This window comes from Syngnathus typhle, linkage group LG10, assembly GCF_033458585.1.
Source record: "Syngnathus typhle isolate RoL2023-S1 ecotype Sweden linkage group LG10, RoL_Styp_1.0, whole genome shotgun sequence".
In the NCBI taxonomy this organism is placed as follows: domain Eukaryota; kingdom Metazoa; phylum Chordata; class Actinopteri; order Syngnathiformes; family Syngnathidae; genus Syngnathus; species Syngnathus typhle.
In genome coordinates this window covers 7,497,713-7,518,230 of record NC_083747.1, presented here as the reverse complement: position 1 = coordinate 7,518,230, position 20,518 = coordinate 7,497,713, and the positions used below count along the sequence as shown (strand labels likewise).

Here is a 20,518-nt window from a genome sequence, read left to right as displayed (position 1 = left end):
TAATAATAATAATTCATTAAATTTGTATAGCGCTTTTCAAGAACCCAAAGACGCTTACAGGGAATGATCTAAAAAGATATCCCTCAAACACATAACGACCACTAATTAATTCATTTTAGACAGATTATCACCCCATATTTTTTTATTTCACCCGAGGCTAGGATGTCAAGGATGTGGTTTACTTACTCTAAAAAAAAATTATAACAGGGGTGGACAATAACTTCATCATTTTAGCTAAACAAAGGTACCTAGTACTTTTGTTGTACTTCTCCCACTGGAGACATGTTCTGAATACGTTTAACCCAATACTCTTTACTCTATAATGCTAATCATAATTTTTATCAAGTTTCATTTATCACAGACCAATGACCCTAATTTAAAATCATCACCCAAAATTGTAAATATTTATAGACACGTACGTTCTGCATGACAATAAATTTATTTGTGCAGTTAATAATATTCTCAAGCAACGACAGGAAAAAGAACATAAACAGAACAACAACAACAAAAAAAATGTCCCATGTCTCACTTCTATATTTTGTTTCTTGAAACAGTTAATAATGTAGTAGCACGCGTACTCCCATAACCTCCCTGGCTTGAATACAAAGAGGCAGACACATAACTCTGACATAACATTTGATTAATTAAAAAGCCAGAGGTTAATTACAGCAGTGGAAGAAAACAGATACAATACAAATGAGCTGCTCTTTACCTGTGCGATCAGCAGAAACAATACTGTTAAAAGACCAATCATTTTTCCATTGGACTTCATTCTTGTTGGATATAACTAAAATATTTGGGGATTATAAACGTCTCTGAATTACCTGGCTTTTTTTCCCCCCCCCCAAAACCTGTGCCAGCGTTGTTAATCAGATAGCAATGCATTTCGTGCATGGGGAAGAGTTCAGTTCTTATTGTTAGCTCGTCCACATTCCTAAATGTCAACCAACGTTGACAATCTTGCTCCAGGCATTCAGGCCTGCAGTTTCTTAATCCAAATCAAGTGTGAGAAGCACAAGACTAGTCTCTCATTTAGACATTGGACCAAACATTTTCTAAAACATTCTTATCCCCATTTGCATGTTCATGTTATCTGGGAACACCCTCATGAGGGAGTAGCTGATGGATGGACAGTCTTTATAGTCTGGGAGAGCCGCCTATAGGCTGATGCTTCTTCTGTAGGAAGTGTTTCGATCGATGCATTTATTATCTTTGCTTCTGTAAGAAACTTTGAAAGTGTCTCTGTTGGCGTAGCTTTTCTTCACATAGTCTTTATCCGTCAAACAGGACGGAGGTGTGACATTCTGCTTACTGCTGAGCTCTTTCTCTGACACTGAACTTCCAGTCACAGAAAAGGAATCCGTACATTTGACATTATACTGATATAGCTTTTCCCTGAAGGCACTGCTGGTGTTTTGATTACTCCTAAAAATGATTATGTAGCACTTTGGAAGGAAATGACAGCTTATGATGCCGTAATTGGAGATGAGAATGACCACCATTTCTACGGCCGGAAGATACACTCCAGATGCTGTGACGTAGATGGGGATAAAAATCAGCCAGGAGGTCAGGTAGAGCAGCATGCTGAAGGTAATGAATTTAGCCTCGTTGTACCTCTGCGGTAACTTACGCCCCACGAAGGCGCAGACGAAGCAAACAAAAGCCAAAAGTGCAATATAGCCTAGCATCACACCAAAGGCCAAATACGATCCCTCGTGACAGTCTTCCAGCAGAGTTTGTGGCTCCTGGATAATCTCTATATAAGGGCTTTTGAGGACAAGCCAGCATATGCAAATAATAACCTGGACCGCCACGCAGGCAAGGATTATTAAGTAGGAGTGGTAGACTTTTCGGAGCGCTCCCTGCATGTCTGTATTTAACTGGAATGCCAGAAGGATCTTCAACGATTTGACAAGGATGCAGGACACGCATACGGTGAAGCTGATGCCATAGAGCACTTGTCGCGCTTTGCACTGGAGGGTGACCGGCTGGCCAACAAACAGCACGGCGCTGATGAAACTGACCACCAAAGAGTACAGGATAACCTGACTCAGGGGTCCTCCGGCGGCTCTCACCACAGGGGTGTCCCGCTTATGGAAAAACAGTGCCGATATCATCAGAACAAGCAGGATGCCCAGAGCGGAGAACGCCAAGAGGGCCATGGCAAAGTGGTCTTGCCACATGAAGTAGGTGACAGTTTTGGCAAAGCACCTGGAGCTTCCCTGAGGAGCCCACTCGATGTTTTTATCACAGCTTAAACATAGGTCCATATCTGGAAGAAGGAAGAGGTGCCACACATGAGTTCATGTTGAATTGAAGCAGTTCATTTGAGACACATTTTAAAGCTCCTAACAAAAATAAAAAAAAATGCAAATTGTATTGTGACATGTTATAAACAAAAAAAACCCACCATCAATTAATGGAGATTTTTAGTGGCCTTATGGGTGCACTTTTGCTTGTAATTCAACCCAGTGTACCTTAATTCACAAAAAAGTGTTTATTATGATGAAAGTGGAAATGTCTGACAAGCTAACTACTTGCCTGTGTCATTGGAGTAGTAATTCTCTGTACAGTTGATGCACTCATAACAACAAGTGTGAAAACCCTCCGATGTTTTCATGAATTCCCCGGGCATGCAGTTATTGGAACATCTGGAGAATATTTTCTGTAAGCAAGGAGAAATATTATGAGCATATTTATTGTGCAAACATTGTTAAATTTGTTGTTTTATTGAATAACAACGAGTCCATTTTCACGAAGACATATTTGTGTGAAACGTTGCTTATTTTAGATTAGCTTAATGACTTTGCCACTAGCCCAACACCATCACTACACGATATTTGTGTCTACCAAATGATCTGGGGGTAGCCGCATGAAGACCCACCTGCAATTCTAGAAAGCGAGCTGCGAAGTTGCTGCTTTTTAAAGTGATGTTCCTGATTTGTGGATTGTACTCAGCCACAATGCTTTGAACGTCAACTTTCCCATCAATTGATCTCCACAAGGCCACATCATAACCTTGGTTGATGTCTCCTTGGTCATCAAATGTGTATTTGTTCCCTCCACTATCAAATTCATGCATCCGAAGAGCTTCCAATACCTGCAGAGAAATGGAAACCTTAAAAAATGGTGGAAAACAGGAGCATAAACCTTTGCTTACAATAAGAAGATGGCTGTTGAGGATCTTGTCAACTTCAGTTTTAATTTTAGCTTCCAATTAGATTCTGAAACAATTAACTACATTGTCACTCTCTCATTAAAGTTGTTTACTCTTGTAACATTACCATCCTTTCTTTACAACATTACAGCTTCTTTTTTTTCTCGGCTTTTCTTGTCACGTTGCAATTGAGTCCAAGCATTTATTTTCTATAATTTATGCCGTTTAAATTCATGTCGGAAAATCACCTTGGGCACATTTCAAATAAAGTTCTCGTCAGTTCAGTTTAGTTGGCTCCTGCCGTGTTATCACTAACAGATTGAATTCCTTGTGTGTTTTCCACTTGACGCCTTGTTTATTTAAAACACTGATCATCTTCTTTTATTTGTTGTCATCTACCATTTATTTTTACGCTCGGTTAACGCTAAGTTATGTATGACGTGTTGGTGTGTCTATGGTTGTTTTTAACTTTTGGTAAGCTAATTATGCAATGTGGATTGAATGATCTTACCTCCCACGGCTGCAGGTTGCCAGGTGTTTTGCAATCTCTGTTCCTGCAGAGAGAGGCTATAGCGTGAGCACAGGCGGCCACAGCCAATTCAACGCTGAAGACTGTGGCCGGGTTTATGTTTTCTTTGAGGGTCTTCGCCACTTCAGATGCCAGCTCAGTGTTTCTGGAAATGTCGCTGTCATTTATCAGCGTGAACAATTCTTCCAGGAAGGAGTTATTCATTGCGTTGCCAGTCACCTCCATCTTATCCAAGTACGTGTTATAAGATGACATGTTTCCAGTTTTGAAGTTGAAGCCTACAACATGTCCTATGTCCTCAAGGCTCAAGTTTCCTTTAACATAGGCTGCAGTGGACCAACTGTCGCTGGCCAACCACACTCTTTTCATGGACTCCATGGTTTGCCCTTTTCTAATAATCTCATTCCTCATTTCCTGAAAAATGTCCTCCATTTGAGTCCCCTTTGAAAAGGACACGATCACCTGTGCCTTTGGATGTTGAAAGATGGTTTGGACAACCTCTCTGGTGGCAGAGCGCATGAGCTCCTCTGTACCGGTGTGAGGAAGGATGCTTTTAAATGCTATGCAGATTCCATTTTCAGCTGCTTCGGCCGCAAAGTGCTCAAGTGCCGAGCGACCGTAATCGCCATCCGCGATTACCATGCCCACCCAATTCCAGTCCATGAGCTTGATTAGTCTGACCATAGCAGTTGTCTGGTGCTTATCATTAGGAACCGTCCTCAAGAAGCTGGGGAAGCGGGCCTTGTCGCTTAGAATCACAGCTGTTGAGGAATAACTGATCTGAGGACACAAAGTGTATTTTTGGTTGTCGTTAGGAAATCAACTGGTTGAACATGGAAAAAACGATTAGTACTGAATTTAGTTATTCGTGACAAAGACTGGTCCTACATTTAGTAACTACCATTCCTTATTATTGGTATGTAATGCTAATTGTAGATGTGATGAAGGTCATATGCGGAATGCAAAAATCTCCCTTTAAAAAAAAAAAAACCGCTATGTTCCCATTGCGGGTCTTCATGCTCAATTTGGATTTTTGGGTGAAATGTGATTTTTGTGTGCGTAAAGTATTACAACACTATAAGTGAGCGCAAGTGGAAGCTTTCTGATTTCCCGAAACATTTTTCAGATTTAAACTCCATGACTTTTATGGAAAAAAAAAAAAAGAGTAAAGAAAGTATTCATCCCAAACAAAAAAAATAAATGTGGCTGCAGTAAAAGCCTGGAGAAAAAAAAAAAAATATATATATATATATACATATATATATATATATATATATATATTTATTTATTTTCTCCAGATTTAAACCCCATAAAGCATGCTTTTTATAGACAGAAAAAAAGAGTAAAGGAAGTAATCAACCCAAACAAACAAATTAATGAAGCCGCAATAAAAGGCTGGAAAATATTTACGTTTGTTCAATTTTGACTCTCTCTGTTCCAATAAAATTCAAACTGAGTAAAAACTCCAAACTTACTTGGGGAATCATGTCAAGGGCCAGTTGCCTTGCAACAACAATAGACATTTCAGAAAATGCAGCGCCCAAGACGGCCACAACAGGTTGATCACATATGGGGGAAGCGGGTTCTTTCCAACAATTTGCCTGCTCAATGAAGTCAGCTGTGCTTCTGAGACCCGTGCTGACATCGGTGCAGGAGTCTTGGATCCGGTAGCCCAGAGTGATGTTCAGATCCGTCAGTAAAGGAGATTTATTCATAACATCGACTGCATTGATCATAGTCAGCAAAAGTGTCATTGCCCGAGTTGATATCCTGCGTGAAGAACAACATTGGCACATTGAGGAATACATTTCACTCCACTGATCTATTAGAAAAGTAACAAAGCAACTAGTAAGTTCATTGACCAGAATTTTCAGGGACTCAATATTAGGATTTGTACCGTTGACATAACGGATATCTACGTTTTCAATAGCACTCAACGAAGCATGGAGCTTGCACAAACCTCACCGAGTTTAGTTTATTTTCTCCCAGGAGATGTTTTTGTCTGATCTTCAGTGAAAACACTTTCACTTCATGCATGTTTGCGGGTTTTGCTGCATTTGCTTTGGCCAAAAATCGATCTCTATCTGGTTAGGTTCACCATTTTACTTTCAAAATGTTTTCAGTTAATTCTCAAATACACTTTTTTTGTATTTTTTTTTGTGTGACACACGACGTGGTATGCTTTGGATCAACAATTCTTTATTTCCTTCACCATATGTTTCTATTCCCATCATTTTGAGTCAAGGATTCATCAGACTCCAAAATCTCAAGGTTCCAGAACATGGGAAGCTTTTTAGCTTTTTGTAGTGTGGCTTTCCTCCACTTAAAGGTTATCATTTGCACCTTTTTGTCAAGCCTCTATATTTACGTACATTCAAGTAGCTTTACTATGTATTCTTATTAAATGGCCCTAAAATTATGTCATCCTCTTAAGTTCTCTTGTTGTTTACTGTGAAAGTAAGTAGCAGTTAAGTGATCACTATTATCTTTTTATAGGCAGATTACTTGATCGAGCTCTTTTTCTAATTCCCATTTCTTTTAAATCACATGATTATTTTCACTGTCATAGTTGTAGTACAGGTCATAGTAAAAATTGTTTCCCGCTGTAATTCCACTAAGTCATTTTAAACAACCTTGAAAACAAATTAAACAAATGAACTAAAAAGATATCAGAATGAATCAGAATTAAAATTTAGAGACAATCATACAAATACAAAGTTATTAGTTGTGAACAACATGAATATACAGTACATTAAAATTCTACTGTACTTCAACTTACCCAGAACATTTGTGAGGTTGAGGAGCAAAGGAACTATCATTTTTGTCTACATGTAAATGCAGAGGAAACATTCCTCCTATGATAACATGTCCACTGGATTTAGCTCCTGGTTCTGTAGTATCATATTCTGAGGCAACTTTCCCCCAAATAATACTACAAAAGCTGACGTACAAATAAATTAAAGACGAAACCTCTGCCATAATTGTGTCCTCTCGCTCCTGCGCTTCTCTCAGTGATTCGTTCACACAACTTTACCTCAGGCCAAATGATACTTATTCTTTATAGGCATCTTTGCTGGGGCCAAGAAAACCACTCCTCCTACTTTGTCATATTCACATCTCTGTTTTCATTTCCTTTCTGTAAACCCTGCCCACTCTTAAGTGACAATAGTGTGACTCAGTGTTTCAGCAACATATTCCTTGTTGTCCATAAACAATATTTTCATCTGATAACAAGCGGGCACTGCGGCTTACTTTCTGTTTGGTAGCAGGATGTAAACTGAATTGTTTCATGCCTGATGCTGCATAGAAATGAGTTGATGTGCATGTGAAACTCCAACACAACTCCAAAGTCAGCTTCAACTCACTTTAAAGTCAGAATTCTGAGGGGGAAAAAAGTCAGAATTATCCCTCTAAAGTCAGAATTCTGACTTTAAAGTGACAATTCCCACTTTCTGACTTTAAAGTTCTGACTTTATTCACAGAATCCTGACTCTGACTTTAAAGTCAGAATTCTGAAAGTTGCTCGTAAAGCTGCTTTACCACCCCCAGTCGCAAGGCGGCAGTATATTGTCCGGCTCTGGTCGCAGCATTAAAGATGGACGCGGCCGTGTTTATTCTGTCACTGATCGACTGTTGTGCACTGATTTTCCTGGCCGTCTATTTTGTATCCTTGACTCTGCATGTTTAATTGTATGTACGAGGAGCCCGTTTCTGGACTTTTGCACCGTTTCAAAAATATGTTTGAGTTTCGTCCTATTAAAGCTGCAAATGGTTGAAAGAACGAACTACCATGCTAACAAACTAGCCATATTGCTATCGTTTCCTTGGCAGCGTCCGAAGTAGAATTTTAACAGTGCAAGCTCAATCGTCGTTTTCTCTCTCCTACTTGAACAGGCTACGATCACGCCAAAATACATCGACACTGATTTACTTGCAATTTAACGTAGTAATGTTGTCAAATTATAAGTAGTACTATTGCTCCTCTGAACTGGTTGTTCATATTGTTTTGCACCACCTTGACTTAAAGGTCAGATTATCACCTTGTCTGATCTAGAATGTGACTACATCAATGCCAGAGCATGCTGCTCCAAACTCAACAAAGTAAGTGTGCATTGACAAGTAACATTTTATGTTTATAATATATGCCTGTATTATGTGCCCACTCTTGGGTGTGGATACTGCTGGTAACTGAATTTCCCCCCTACTTGATACAAGCAGTCGACATTATGCATATTAACAAATAATATCCATTTGACGTAGTACCTCTCCATTTACCATAATCATTTGTCTTACGTTCCTGACAGGTTTCTGTGAAAATACATACACACAATTTTAATATGTGCTGTGCACACATCTAAGTTGTGACTGCTTGCTTTTTTTTAATGCTCATGTTGCAGTATCTGTTTTTATTGGCTCGGATGGAGTCAGCATCCTGATATTGCGTTTTGTTTTCAGTGGGTAATACCAGAGATAGTTGGCCAGTGTCTGTCCACTGTGCTGATGTTGATCTCCACACATTGGTTCATCTTCTTTCTCAACCTCCCTGTAGCAGCTTGGGACATTTATAGGTAAACTGTTGTAATGGCATGTGTGTTCATGTTGTGGTCAAGGTTGTCAGTGTGTTGACTCACTGTTGTTGTTGGATCAGATACGCAAAGGTCCCGATGGGCAACATGGGCGTGTTTGACCCCACGGAGATCCACAACCGGGGGCAGCTCAAGTCCCACATGAAGGAGGCCATGATCAAACTGGGCTACCACTTGCTTTGCTTCTTCATTTATTTGTACAGGTAGATGACCACAACACAACACTTTGACATGTTGCCAGTCCTCGTTTGAGTCAAAACTTTACATGAACCCGCCTCTGTTTTGGCAGCATGATTCTGGCTCTGATCAACGACTGAGGTGAGCAGCGGGCCCTCCGCCATCCATCTTCACACTCCTGGATTTAACGTTTCCTTCCTCCCATCCTGTGCCTGGGCTGAATGGCTCAAATCGTTCTAGCATAGTCTTACAAAAAGTACTTTGCATCTGATACAAAGGTATCAAAGCCACACTAAACTATTGGTTGAAAAAAAAAATGCTTAAAAAAAACCATGTAATATTGTAATTGTACAAGGAGAAAAAAAACTAAAATTGCCTCAATGAAATAACTTGACAAGATCCTCAACTGTGCCCATTTTGATGCAGGTGTATATTCCTATAATATTATGACTTTATTCTGTAATAACGTCATAATTTGTGGTATTGTTTTGCACTGAACCTGTAAACACACATTGTAAAGAGCAGCATGTTGCGATAGCTCAGACACAAGTTGATCATTTTGGCTATTTAGTGAACACTTTGAACTTCTCAGCTCATAGTTAGACACGAGATCGTCAAACATCCTCTTTGGTTCCAACAGTGGGGCCATTGTGCTAAATAAACAAATGCATTGTTCTGTCTGAACACTTGACCTTGCGTGAACTCTTAATAAGACATTCCTTCATTTGAAAGTTTACTCCATCGACTTGTATGTTGTTTTTCATCTGAATGTGGCGCGATTGTGTCGTCACCTCCATTTGAAATGACTGCAGCATGTTTTGAAATGACTCCAATGAGAGGCATGTGTTCCGATAAAACAGAAGAAGTTCCTCATTGTGTTGACTGACATGACTGCTGGTCAGCTTGACACCTGCATCTCACTTGTAAGTCTCTGTCGCAGTGTTGTTTTTCTTGAGATTTTGAGTTTCATAAATAAAGCAGAAAATACAATGTGTCTGAGTGTCCTGTATTTGTGAGTAAATAAGAGTGACCTTTTAGAGCAGTGCTTCTCTATAATTTTCTATGATGCCCCCCTTAGGGAGAAGACAACATTTCACCCCCCCATGTTATTAACATTAAAGAAAACAAAATATAAAAAAGAAAGATCAACTTACAAGAAAGAATAACTATTAATAACATTGTTTTTTTTAGTCTGTAACAGAACAGATTCATTGTGCATCACTTAGCCTGAAATTAAAAATAAATTGTAATTATTTAAACTATAAACATTCTTAACCAACTGCCATTTTATGCTGGAAAAAATACAATAAAATAATAATAAACATACATAATATTCAATTAAATAACAGCAATAAATAATATTCAATTCAAAGTAATCAGCAACATTAACTCAGGAACACAATATATAAAACGTTTTAACCTACAAAACAAAAATGAATAAAACAATTTGTGCTTAAAATGAGGCAGCATGACGGAGCCATATCCATATCTGTCTGCTGCCAACATTGTAAGGCACAGTGAATACACTGCCATTTTCAAGTGTACCTAATAACAGGCCACTTTATTAGGGAAATATCATGGTCAAAGGTCACAGGTGTCATGCTAGAGCAGTGCTTCTCAAATAGTGGGGCGCGCCCCCCTTGGGGGGCGCGGTGCTATTCCTGGGGGGGTGCGTGTGACCCTGGGGAACAGGCTTTTTTTTTGGCAGTACTAGAATAAAGTGTAATTGCGCGTTTACTACAGCAGGGGGCAGTGGCGCTCTCATTGTTACTTCTGGGGGGGGCGTAACAGAAAATAATTGAGAAGCACTGGGTTAAATAAAGGTTAACCTAAAAAAAAAAAAAAAAAAAAAAAAAAAAAAGTGAACCCTGAACTTTGAACCCGCGGTGACCCCGCGGTGACCCCGTGGTGACCGCGGTGACCCCGCGGTGACCCCGCGGTGACCCCGTGGTGACCCCGCGGTGACCTTTGAATCCTGAACTTTCAACTCTAGTTAAAAATCGAAAATGTGCACATGACCCCGTGAACTTTGAACCGACCTTTGACCCCTGGGTGAACTTTGAACCGTAAACTTTGACCTTTGACCCCTAGCTAATTACGTTTTTTTTTTTTTTTTTAAACCGGCATAGCAGAACGATCCATGGTCTTCAGATGCCGCGCTGTCGCCATCTCCTGGTCAGTTAGTGAAATGCTTTTGCTGATGTTTTTTTTTCTCTCAATTAAAACAAATCAATTAGCCAGTTGGTTTTCTTTATTTAATATCTATTATCAGACAAAACCAAATTGTGAATCAGTCACCTAGGCTATAGCAGAACAAACAATCCATGGTCTTCAGATGCCACGCTGTCGCCATCTCCTGGTCAGCTAGTGAAATGCTTTTGCTGTTTTTTTTCCCTCTCAATTAAAACAAATCAATCAGCCAGTTGGTTTTCTTTATTTAATCTCTGATATCAGACAAAACCAAATTGTGAATCAGTCACCTAGGCCAGTGCTTCTCAAATAGTGGGGCGCGCCCCCCTTGGGGGGCGCGGTGCTATTCCTGGGGGGGTGCGTGCGACCCTGGGGAACAGGCTTTTTTTTTGGCAGTACTAGAATAAAGTGTAATTGCGCGTTTACTACAGCAGGGGGCAGTGGCGCTCTCATTGTTACTTCTGTCACGTTTGCGACAGTGCAACATTTTACGATTTACAAGATAAGTTAGGATAGTCACGGTGGGGAGGGGGGGCGCGAATAGTTTTCTTCTTGCTAGGGGGGGGCGTAACAGAAAATAATTGAGAAGCACTGTGCTAGAGCATGAGCCTTGGGGCCGCGTTCCAACATGTTTTCCAAGATTCCCTCGTTAAGTGCACCTGCGTGAAAAGTTTTAGCTCCTGCAGAACGTGAAAGGAGCTAAAACTTTTCACGTAGGTGTGTTTAACGAGGGTAACTTTCTGATTGGCTGGTTGATCTGTGACATCACTCGGACACTCCATTAGGTACACCGCCATTTTCAAGTGTACCTAATAACAGGCCACTTTATTAGGGAAATATCATGGTCAAAGGTCACAGGTGTCAAGCTCTAGTTCTTGGGGCTGCATTCCAACATGTTTTCCAAGATTCTAAGAAATCTTTTTAAATACCAGACAAGAGATTTTTAAAACCCTGACTCTTTATTTAAAATTTGTATACAGAACAATACAGAACAGTACAATCACTTTTGTAATAACACGCATCTGGCAGAAACTACCTGCAAGCAAAGGAAGTTCCTTCTTTTCTTGTTTTACAGCAAGAGAAGCCCGAACCACAGACTCAAAAGAAATGCTAGCAGAAGCAGACTTGAACACCAGCTGTGAGTGACTGAAGTGTGTGTTTGTGTTGATTGAAGATGATGTTGAGATAGAAACACGGTTCAAGGGCTGGACAATTTTTCTTTTTACCAAGCAAATTGTAAAAGCAGTTTCACTTATATTTTGGCCGAAATGCAAATTTGCACTTTTTTTTCGCACTTTCATATACACCAATTTACAGATTTTTGGTCTGGATTTTGTTTTCAGTGCAATCAGATGAAAATATTAAAAGACAGTCTTGTATCTCATGGAAAAGGTGCACTGAAACGTTTTTATCATGAAAAAAACAAATAAAAATGCAGGAACCATGTGACATATTTTGTATCCTGTCTTTAAACACAACCTCATCAAACATGCCATAACACAAATATACAGCACACAGAACATCAGAAATCAGATTGTTCACTCAAGTCTATAAAAAGAAACACTTTGTACAAGTTTATCAGGATTTCTTTTTTTTTCTTTTTACACTGTGTGGGAAGTGACTAGGTAAATGTTAAACATATTGTTATCTCAGTAGAGTTGTGTACAAAATGGCTAATTGCATGATATAGAATATGCGTTCACTATCAACACATCACGTGCAGACCTGAATCCCAACACCCTTTAGGTGACTGGTGCAATAGGTGACATTCCTGATGACACACATATTATAAATCCATCTCACAGCCAGAAATACTCACTACAAAAGCACTGGCATTGAAAATAGCTACAACAGCCGCATGAAAGAAGTTTAACAACGCCAATGAGCAGCTGTTTTAAGGAGATTATTGCGGCTTCATCTAAAATGACTGTGTAAGATTTGTGAATATTGTCTTGGATGAATTCCAAACTTACTAAAAACAGAAGAATTGTCAGAGAGAAGATGGTAAAATCAAACTTTTAACAGACAGACACAATTATGTTTTGACATCCAAAGTCATATTTAGCTTAGGGTAAACAGAAGGTAATAAAAGCAGGGACTTTAAGTGTTTAAATCAATTTGTAATGAGGAAAAAAAAAAAGTGAATGAAACATCTGAAAGTTACGAGAAAACTAAAACATACTAAAACAAGCGGACTGCAGTCTGCGAGAAGGGATGCCAATATGCTACACTCAAACAAGGATTGGTGTATAAGAGCAACTAGTGAAGCCAGAATAGATGAAGCACATCCACAACAAAGGCATGAAGGAATCCACACTGGCAATCCCAACGTAGTGCCACAAATCAGCAATTCAATGTCTTGCTAGATGGAGGCCATACTGTTGAGCGTGTCGTTGGACCATCAAACATCATTGTGCAACCTTGTGCGACATGCTTATTAAATACTGCACGAAAGCGACAAGGGGAAGGAAAACAAAGCCGGAAAACCTCTTGTGTACTTTAAAATGACAATATAGTGTAGGCTATATAAGTCATTTAAAAGTCCCTTTGGGGGGGTGTTACATCCACTGAGTTCCTGCAGGTAAAATCTCAAGACGTGAGGTGAAGAAGAAAGCAAACACACACACACACACACACACACACACACACGCACGCACTCTCTCTCTCTCTCTCTCTCTACAAGGAGTGAGTTTGTGTCACTTCAACAATAAATTAGGTCTCTGATAATAAATAAGAGGAGGTGGGTGGCTCCAGTCAAGAGAAGATGCGTCAGATAACGGACTTCTAGGTGTGGTCTCAAGGAGAAAACCAGCAACCGCTCCTCTGGCCTCCAGGATGTCCGGTCAGCAAAATTCTCCTTGCTCCATCCAGTCAAGTGTCACCAGAGTCATTTAGTGCTCGTCGCGTTCACAGCGACAACGGTAGCAACGGTCACAGATCATCAGCTGTCCATGCTGCAACAATCTGTGAATACAAGATGGCTGGTGTCATTATTTCTTCTTGACATTGATACAATACATGTGTGTGTTCTGTGTGTGTGTGTGTGTGAGCAAAACTTTCTACCATTGAGTCCCTCTGTGTCCTGGACATCCAAGTAAGGGGCGGGTCCCCAGATTCGGATGGTTCCGTCATCGGAGGCGCTTGCCAGTAGACCGGGCAGGACGGGGTTCCAGCTCACACAGTTGACCGTGCGCGTGTGTCCTGTCAGCTCCGCGATGGGCAACTCGCTGCGCCTGTGCCAGATGTAAACTTTGTGGTCTGTGAACGGACAGCGCTCGTCAGTTGGCACTTCCATAAAAGTAGACAGTAATGCCATTAAGGGTTCTGGAACATCCCAATTTTGTCCCCATTGAAATCACTTGCCTTCACTGCCGCTCGCAATGAAGTCTTCATTGTGGCCTCCAAAGCAGGAGTGGATGGTGTAGAAGCCCTGTGTCACCCCTTGGTACTTCCTCACCAGCACCCGATCCTGCAGGTCCCACAAGTGCACTCCCTGCCAACACAGACAACGCAGTAGCATTCAACTGAAGAGGGAGCCTGAAGCTTAAGTTTCACCATTTTTAGGCCTTTAACAGCCACTGACCTGGGTAGCAACGTTGAGCAGAGCTAATCTTCCATTCTTGGAGACAGTGAAGGACATGATGGGATGGTCCTCCTGGACTCTGGAAGAAGCCATTAACGGAAGTCATAGGTAAAACAATCACTGATTCAAACCACCATACTTCTGTCAAAAGGATAGATTATTTTTATTTTTTTTAAAGTTCAGCTTTTAAAATGGGCCTCAATTTAGGACAGGGGTGTCAAACTCATTTTTTTTCACGGGGCGCATTGTAGTCATAGCTTCTTTCGGAGGGCCATTATGACTGTCAACCGAAATAAATGTATGAGCACCTCATATTATATACAGTAAAAGCTACAAAACAAACTGACAAATAACTCGTTTTCAAATCAGACGAGTAAAAACTGGTCAAATAATTCTAAAAAAAGATATTATTAAGAGTGAAGACTATTTGCAATTCTAGTAAGGACACACGAATCTGATGCACAATTTGTCTTCGCGGACCACATATAATGATGTGGCGGGCCGTATCTGGCCCCCGGGCCTTGAGTTTGACACATGTGATTTAGGAAGAGGAGAACTACCTTTATGTACAAGTGCGTGCTGCTATGCTACTGACTCACATGTTTCTGTCCGTCAGATCCTCAAAGTTGTAGCCACGAATGCGTTGGTGGGTGTCAGAAGCAAGGACGCTCCGTCCGTCTCCCAAACACCACAGGCACTGCACACGAATGCCTTCCCACGAGTCCAGTAGGTTTCCATCTAAATCCTGTTAGTCCCAGTTCAGGAGTTCCAAAAACAGATTAAGAAAAATTATTCGACAGAATGTGAAAGGGTTCCTAACGAGCCACAATCAGAATATTTCACACTTAGTGTAACTTGGTAAACTAGAATCAGATTACATATTGTATTTGACAACAATGACTCTTTCTGACTTGATGTCTCTCTCATGGATTATTCTCTTAATTCAGTCGGCAAACTATCATTTTAGCTGTTTTTGAAATAATGGAGCGTTCAAGTCTGGTTTGGTAAAAATAGTGCTACAGTGCTAAATCCACTCTTTTGAGTCAGTGCTTCTGAAAGTCTGGTTTTCTCCAAATTATTTGTTTTATCAATTCTTAAAATGAGTTGTCTATAACGCAATATATAATGCAATCCAGAAGTGGTTAGCAGACAAAGAGTTTATGATTGAGTTTATAACTGTATCGACATACACTGCTGAATATTTATTTGCAAAACTGTCAGCTTGACCAACACTGGACAACCTCGGCGATGAACTGGTTATCACCGCTCAGCAGTGCAGTTGCAATTTGTTGTGCCTCTACTCACACATTGGTAGAATTGGCCTCTCTGCCCACCAGTGATGAAGCGTTTGCCATCTGGATTCCACGCCACGCTGGTGAGACTATCTTCATGAGATTGACTCATCTTTGTTCGTAACTCCCCCGTCTAAACAACCGTAGAGAGAAACACGCTGCACTGAATTCAAGTTCCTCCAGGGTAAGCTGATGTAATGTGACCCACCTACAGTATCTCAGAAACGCGAGTAAACCTCACAATCTTTTGTAAATAACAGACAAAAATGTTCGATCCCTTGTTTGCTGTAAGAAAGACCCACATTGGTCACAGAAATAAAATCTGACTGAAAATGACAAAACTAAAAAAATTAATGAAAAGAAACATTTTGTCGCAAGGGTTTTTGAGGCAATCACTCACTGCAAGCAAATTATTTTTCTAACTTTCAATGAGACTCCTGCAGCTCTCAATGGGTATTTTTGCCCACTTCTGATGAGGAAACTGCTCCACTTGTCTCGGGTTTGAAGGATGCTTTCATCAGATGACATATTTCAGCTCCCTCAACACATGTTAAATAGAATTGAGATCAGGGCTCATTTAAGGCCAATTCCAAAGTCTTTTGAGGTGTTTTAGGTTTTGGGTCATCATCCTGTTGCAAGGCCCTTGACAAAGCTGACTGACGTGAAGCAGCACATGTCTTTCTTAAAAACTTTGATAGTCTTGAAATTTCATTGTATACTGAACAGGGTTCAAGTTTCACAGTAGGTTCTTTCCTCCGTATGCTTCATATTTCATCTGTGAATATAGAGCTATTGTCCCCTGCCGATTTTCTTTTTTCTTCCATGATTTATTTTCAAAATTAATGTCCTCCTTGCTCAACTCTCACGAAATCCACTTTGGCTCAAAGCACAACAGATGGTGCAATTTGACAACCTGTACAGTGACTAATTCACATTGTTGTAAAGTGTCTTTTCAAATTCAAATTACACTCATGTGCATGAGAAGTTGAAGCAAATATCTGGTCACTTTTTTAAGGGCCTCAAGGCCCCGATCATCTTACCTGTACATTCCACAGCCACAACTCAGAGCAATCATCAGGACCACATGCTATCAGATAGGAGTCATCAGGGCTCCATGCCAAATATGAAACTCCATACGCATGACCCTCAAGGGTCTTCATTAACTTCACCTGTCGTGTTTCCTATATAAATAAAAATAAAATAAATCACAAATTCCAACTTTCCAGTGACAACTCATCCCTAAGTGATGAAAAGTTAACAATACATTACCGTGTCAACATGCCATATAATGACGGTGGTGTCTTTAGAACCAGTTGCCAGTTTTGTGCCGTCATTGGAGAACTTGCAGAACCAGACTTCATTGCAGTGTTCAGTAAGTATTTGCTGAGTGTAGCAAGGGAACTGTTTCCTAAAAAATGGTGACACACATTTATTGCAGAAAACTATTATGAATTAAATTCATAACAATTTATAGAGTAATTCAAAAACTATTCATACAAATATATGTTCTTATTTACTCATAAAAAGGATCTCAGGAAGTATTAAGTTACCGGCTGCAGCCGTGGTCCAGTAGCAAGGACACCGAGTCCAGTCCGTTGTCCATCTTAGTGTTGTGGTAAAGGCAGCGCTCCCGCTGTAGTTCCACTGCCTGTTTTAGCAGTGTCTGCAGTCTGCGAGGAGGCAGCATCACTGATGGAGGCAGGTAGGCTACACACACGCACGCACGCACGCAAAAAGATCACACTGTATGGTAAATATTCAGAGCGGAATAACAAGTAATCAGGTTGAACAACATTTGACCAAATACAACAAAAGAGACATTGTCAGTCCCGAAACTGCAATACTAATTGAATCCAAAGTATGCGTTCTAGGAAAAATGATAGCACTGGTATCAAAAGTAGGTTTAAGGGGTTTTCAATCTAGCCTTAAGCAATGGATTAGATTTGATCACAGTGAAGATGAAAAGGTTGACCTACATGAATGAATTAAAAAGGAAAACAATGCTCCTTTGAAAAGGGTACAAATCTCATCAAATGTACCATCTAATGTAATAATCCAAACATTATGTTGATTGCACCCAAGACAACAGGTAAAATGCAGAAAAGCAGCTGCAGGATTTCAGTAAAGGCATGACAAGCAAAAGGATCAGTCACTGTAGAGTCTGCACACTTGGTGTGTTTGAGTCAGACTGCACTCACTCTGGAGTTTGTCCAGCAGCTTTGTTCGGGATACAGTGCCTTTGCCTTCCCAGTCCGCTTTGGCTCGCAGATCCTCTGCATGACTGCACATCAGGTACCTTCAAAGTACACATTCAACTTTCTTATCAACTGTCAAAAAGACAGCGAGTTAATAATATTGATGCCAAAGAAGAAAAATCCAGAAAGCCCAACATCTTTTTTTATCATTGATGTGAAGGATTGGTGTACTGACCCGCTCAAAATGTGGATTCGCTCAGTGTTGTACTTGAGAGGAGTGAGTTCAGCTCTGAGAACTTGCAGAGCCTCCAAGACTTTACCATCCTCGAGATACTCCAAATACTTTTGCTGCAGCAGTAGGAACTTCATGCGCTGCACAGATGGGAGTAAAGACAACAAAGACAAAAAAGGCAATGTGACTCCACATGATTTGTATCGCACATTATACAGCATAACCAAGCAATTTATAAACGATCATCCATACTTAACTCAACATGCTCAATCTTGTGTCATGTGGTTCATTTATAAAAGGGGAAGTCAGCCCCCTTTTCCCTTTATATTAATATGTTCAGTGCAGCCTAACTAGTCAAAGCATGGTGTGACTAGTGTTTTGTTTGTGGAATATGAATTAAAAAGGCAAAATCTTCCAGATTTTAGCCATCTCAGGGGGCGACCATTTTGCCATTTGCTGTCAACTGAAAATGACATCACAGTCGGCGGGACCTGGCAACTGTGATGTCAGTGGCAAAATGGTTGACAAGTGGCAAAACAGCTTCCCCCTGATATGGCTAAAAATGGCTGAATTGTGCTGCTTAACTCATTTTACACAAACGCAATATTAATCAGAATGCCATGTTTACAGTATTGGGGGCACATAGAACATTGTTAAGAAAATTTGGGAATTGCCTTTAATTTTCACAACAACAAATGTTAGTTTAGGTGGGTTTGCAGTCTGACGATACACACCACTATAGCAGTAGGAGAATGCATCAGTGCCTTCAGCTCATTTAGGTCACTCTCCGCCTAAATTAGAAAGGTTAAACAAAATCATGTAATCCAAATGACAAATAATGCGACGATAGTGGCTCAGTAAATAACTTGGTTCAACCTTGTCCCATTCTCCTTCCATGACATGATTACGAAACTTTGTGGCAGAGGGATGCTCCAGCCTGCAGCCAGATTCTTGCATGAGGAGGTCCACCGTCTGACTGTAAACAATATATGTCACACAATAGAAAATCAATTCACATCATTAACCTGGGAGGACATATCCTCTCATTTGATTTGTTGTAGTTTGCTGTGGTGTCCTGCACCGTACTGACCAGTTTGTGAAAGGCTACATTTAAAAAGGGGTCAAATGCTCGAAACAATTCAGAATGATGCAATTCTATATTATTGCAAACGACATGCAGATAGACCCTTTTAAAATGGTTGTAAACAATTGGCCCCGATGTCACGGCTGACGGAAAGGTGAGTCAATGCCGTTTTCCTGAACCGACAACGTTGATCAAAATCATGGCAGAAAGCTGAGGAATGCCATTGACCTGAACTGAAAACATTGACCAAAATCATGCTTTCTATCAATCAGCGTACGTGTCCAAATGTAACAGATGACCAAGTAAGCAAAAGGAGACAGACCCAAGATAAAATACCAGTGAGTTCTATTTTTTTTCCTTTTTCTGGTAATGTTATTGTTCTGTCAATATGCAATTAATCATTTACAAGAAAAGCATTATACAAACTGATATGATGATACTGTGAACAGTGTGGTCTGTCCTTTAGAAGTAAGGTCAGTAATCAGGCCTATCAGGCAAGTGATCTGCGAATATGACACAACCAGTCTTTTGTTTCAACACCTTTTCAATTAAATACCCGGTTGCTTAAATGTATTCCAAAGGCGCACTCGTGTATTTTCGGAATACACCGTGACGGCGCAGTCATCCACTATGAGCGCCTTGTCGTCATAGAAGGTAGAACTGACAGAATATTTCTCCCCCAAATAGTTGGAAAATGGGCTTATGTCATCGCGAATGAGTGCCGTCTTGATGTCAGGCACAATGTTAAGTCCACACCAGTTGACTTACTTGAGACCCAAATCGTGTAAATGTTGTCCGATGAGCCTGATGACGTCTTCCTCAGATTGAGACAAGCGCTTCTTCTTCTTGACGCCACAGCTGATGTCGCCCGAGCTGTTGTTGATGTTGTTAGACGCGGGCAGGGTTGACACTCCGTTGTTGTTGTTGTTAGTCACTGGGTTGCCATTGTTACTGGCTGACACAAGTCCATTTGAGTGAGCTGCCCCAGTGGCGGACGACTCGCCGTTCTGGGTTCCGTTTCGGCAGGACACTTCTGGCTCTCTGTCCGGAGCTGCCCCGTTAGCCTGCATGTTAGCACAGTTTGTTTGCCGAGCCAAAAAGGAATGACAGACGCGGTGGGACAACGCGAGGGGAACGATACCACCGGCAAAGGCCCACTGACCCAGATGCAGCCCCAAACTGTCTTGCTCCCCTGCGGCCGAGTCTGCTGCTTGATTCGCGGCGGTTGCTGCGACAAAAAAAAAACAAAAAACAAAAAAACCCCACGTACAATTCACTCGGAGGACGAAGAGACGAAGGCGACACTGATTCCTACCGCCACATTTTGCGGGATTACGCAGTATTTGGCGCTGTCATATAGCGCTTCGCTCGCGTTGAAGTTAATGGTTGTTAAAGCTTGTTATTGTTGCTCCCAGACAGCTGCAGCCCTGTTACGGACTTACGCAGTGACGTCAGCGGAAATTCCTTCATGTCTTGTTGTGCGTGCGGCGTCA

At 40.8% G+C, this 20,518-nt stretch overlaps 3 protein-coding genes across 3 annotated transcripts; 1 reads left to right on the top strand and 2 right to left on the bottom strand.

Moving 5' to 3' along the window:
- Positions 1-420: 420 nt before the first annotated feature.
- Positions 421-6,787, bottom strand: gprc6a (G protein-coupled receptor, class C, group 6, member A). The gene is made up of 6 exons (XM_061289760.1): positions 6,466-6,787; positions 5,162-5,456; positions 3,669-4,466; positions 2,885-3,100; positions 2,542-2,665; positions 421-2,272 (listed from the first exon to the last, which is right to left on the bottom strand). Exons 1-6 carry the CDS (start codon positions 6,663-6,665, stop codon positions 1,158-1,160), a joined length of 2,748 nt encoding a protein of 915 aa, XP_061145744.1. The 5' UTR covers positions 6,666-6,787; the 3' UTR covers positions 421-1,157.
- A 430-nt stretch (positions 6,788-7,217) lies between these two features.
- cnih4 (cornichon family AMPA receptor auxiliary protein 4) lies at positions 7,218-9,443 on the top strand. Its single transcript, XM_061289762.1, has 5 exons — positions 7,218-7,350; positions 7,719-7,787; positions 8,142-8,254; positions 8,335-8,475; positions 8,562-9,443. The coding sequence occupies exons 1-5, from the start codon at positions 7,282-7,284 to the stop codon at positions 8,587-8,589; spliced, it is 420 nt and encodes a 139-aa protein (XP_061145746.1). The 5' UTR covers positions 7,218-7,281; the 3' UTR covers positions 8,590-9,443.
- Positions 9,444-11,579: 2,136 nt separating this feature from the next.
- On the bottom strand, positions 11,580-20,482 carry wdr26a (WD repeat domain 26a). Its single transcript, XM_061288079.1, has 14 exons — positions 19,794-20,482; positions 18,818-18,917; positions 18,676-18,732; positions 17,945-18,081; positions 17,713-17,810; positions 17,065-17,221; positions 16,784-16,922; positions 16,555-16,695; positions 15,528-15,647; positions 14,822-14,967; positions 14,223-14,301; positions 14,003-14,132; positions 13,703-13,897; positions 11,580-13,603 (listed from the first exon to the last, which is right to left on the bottom strand). The coding sequence occupies exons 1-14, from the start codon at positions 20,093-20,095 to the stop codon at positions 13,581-13,583; spliced, it is 1,824 nt and encodes a 607-aa protein (XP_061144063.1). The 5' UTR covers positions 20,096-20,482; the 3' UTR covers positions 11,580-13,580.
- Between the last annotated feature and the right edge of the window lie 36 nt (positions 20,483-20,518).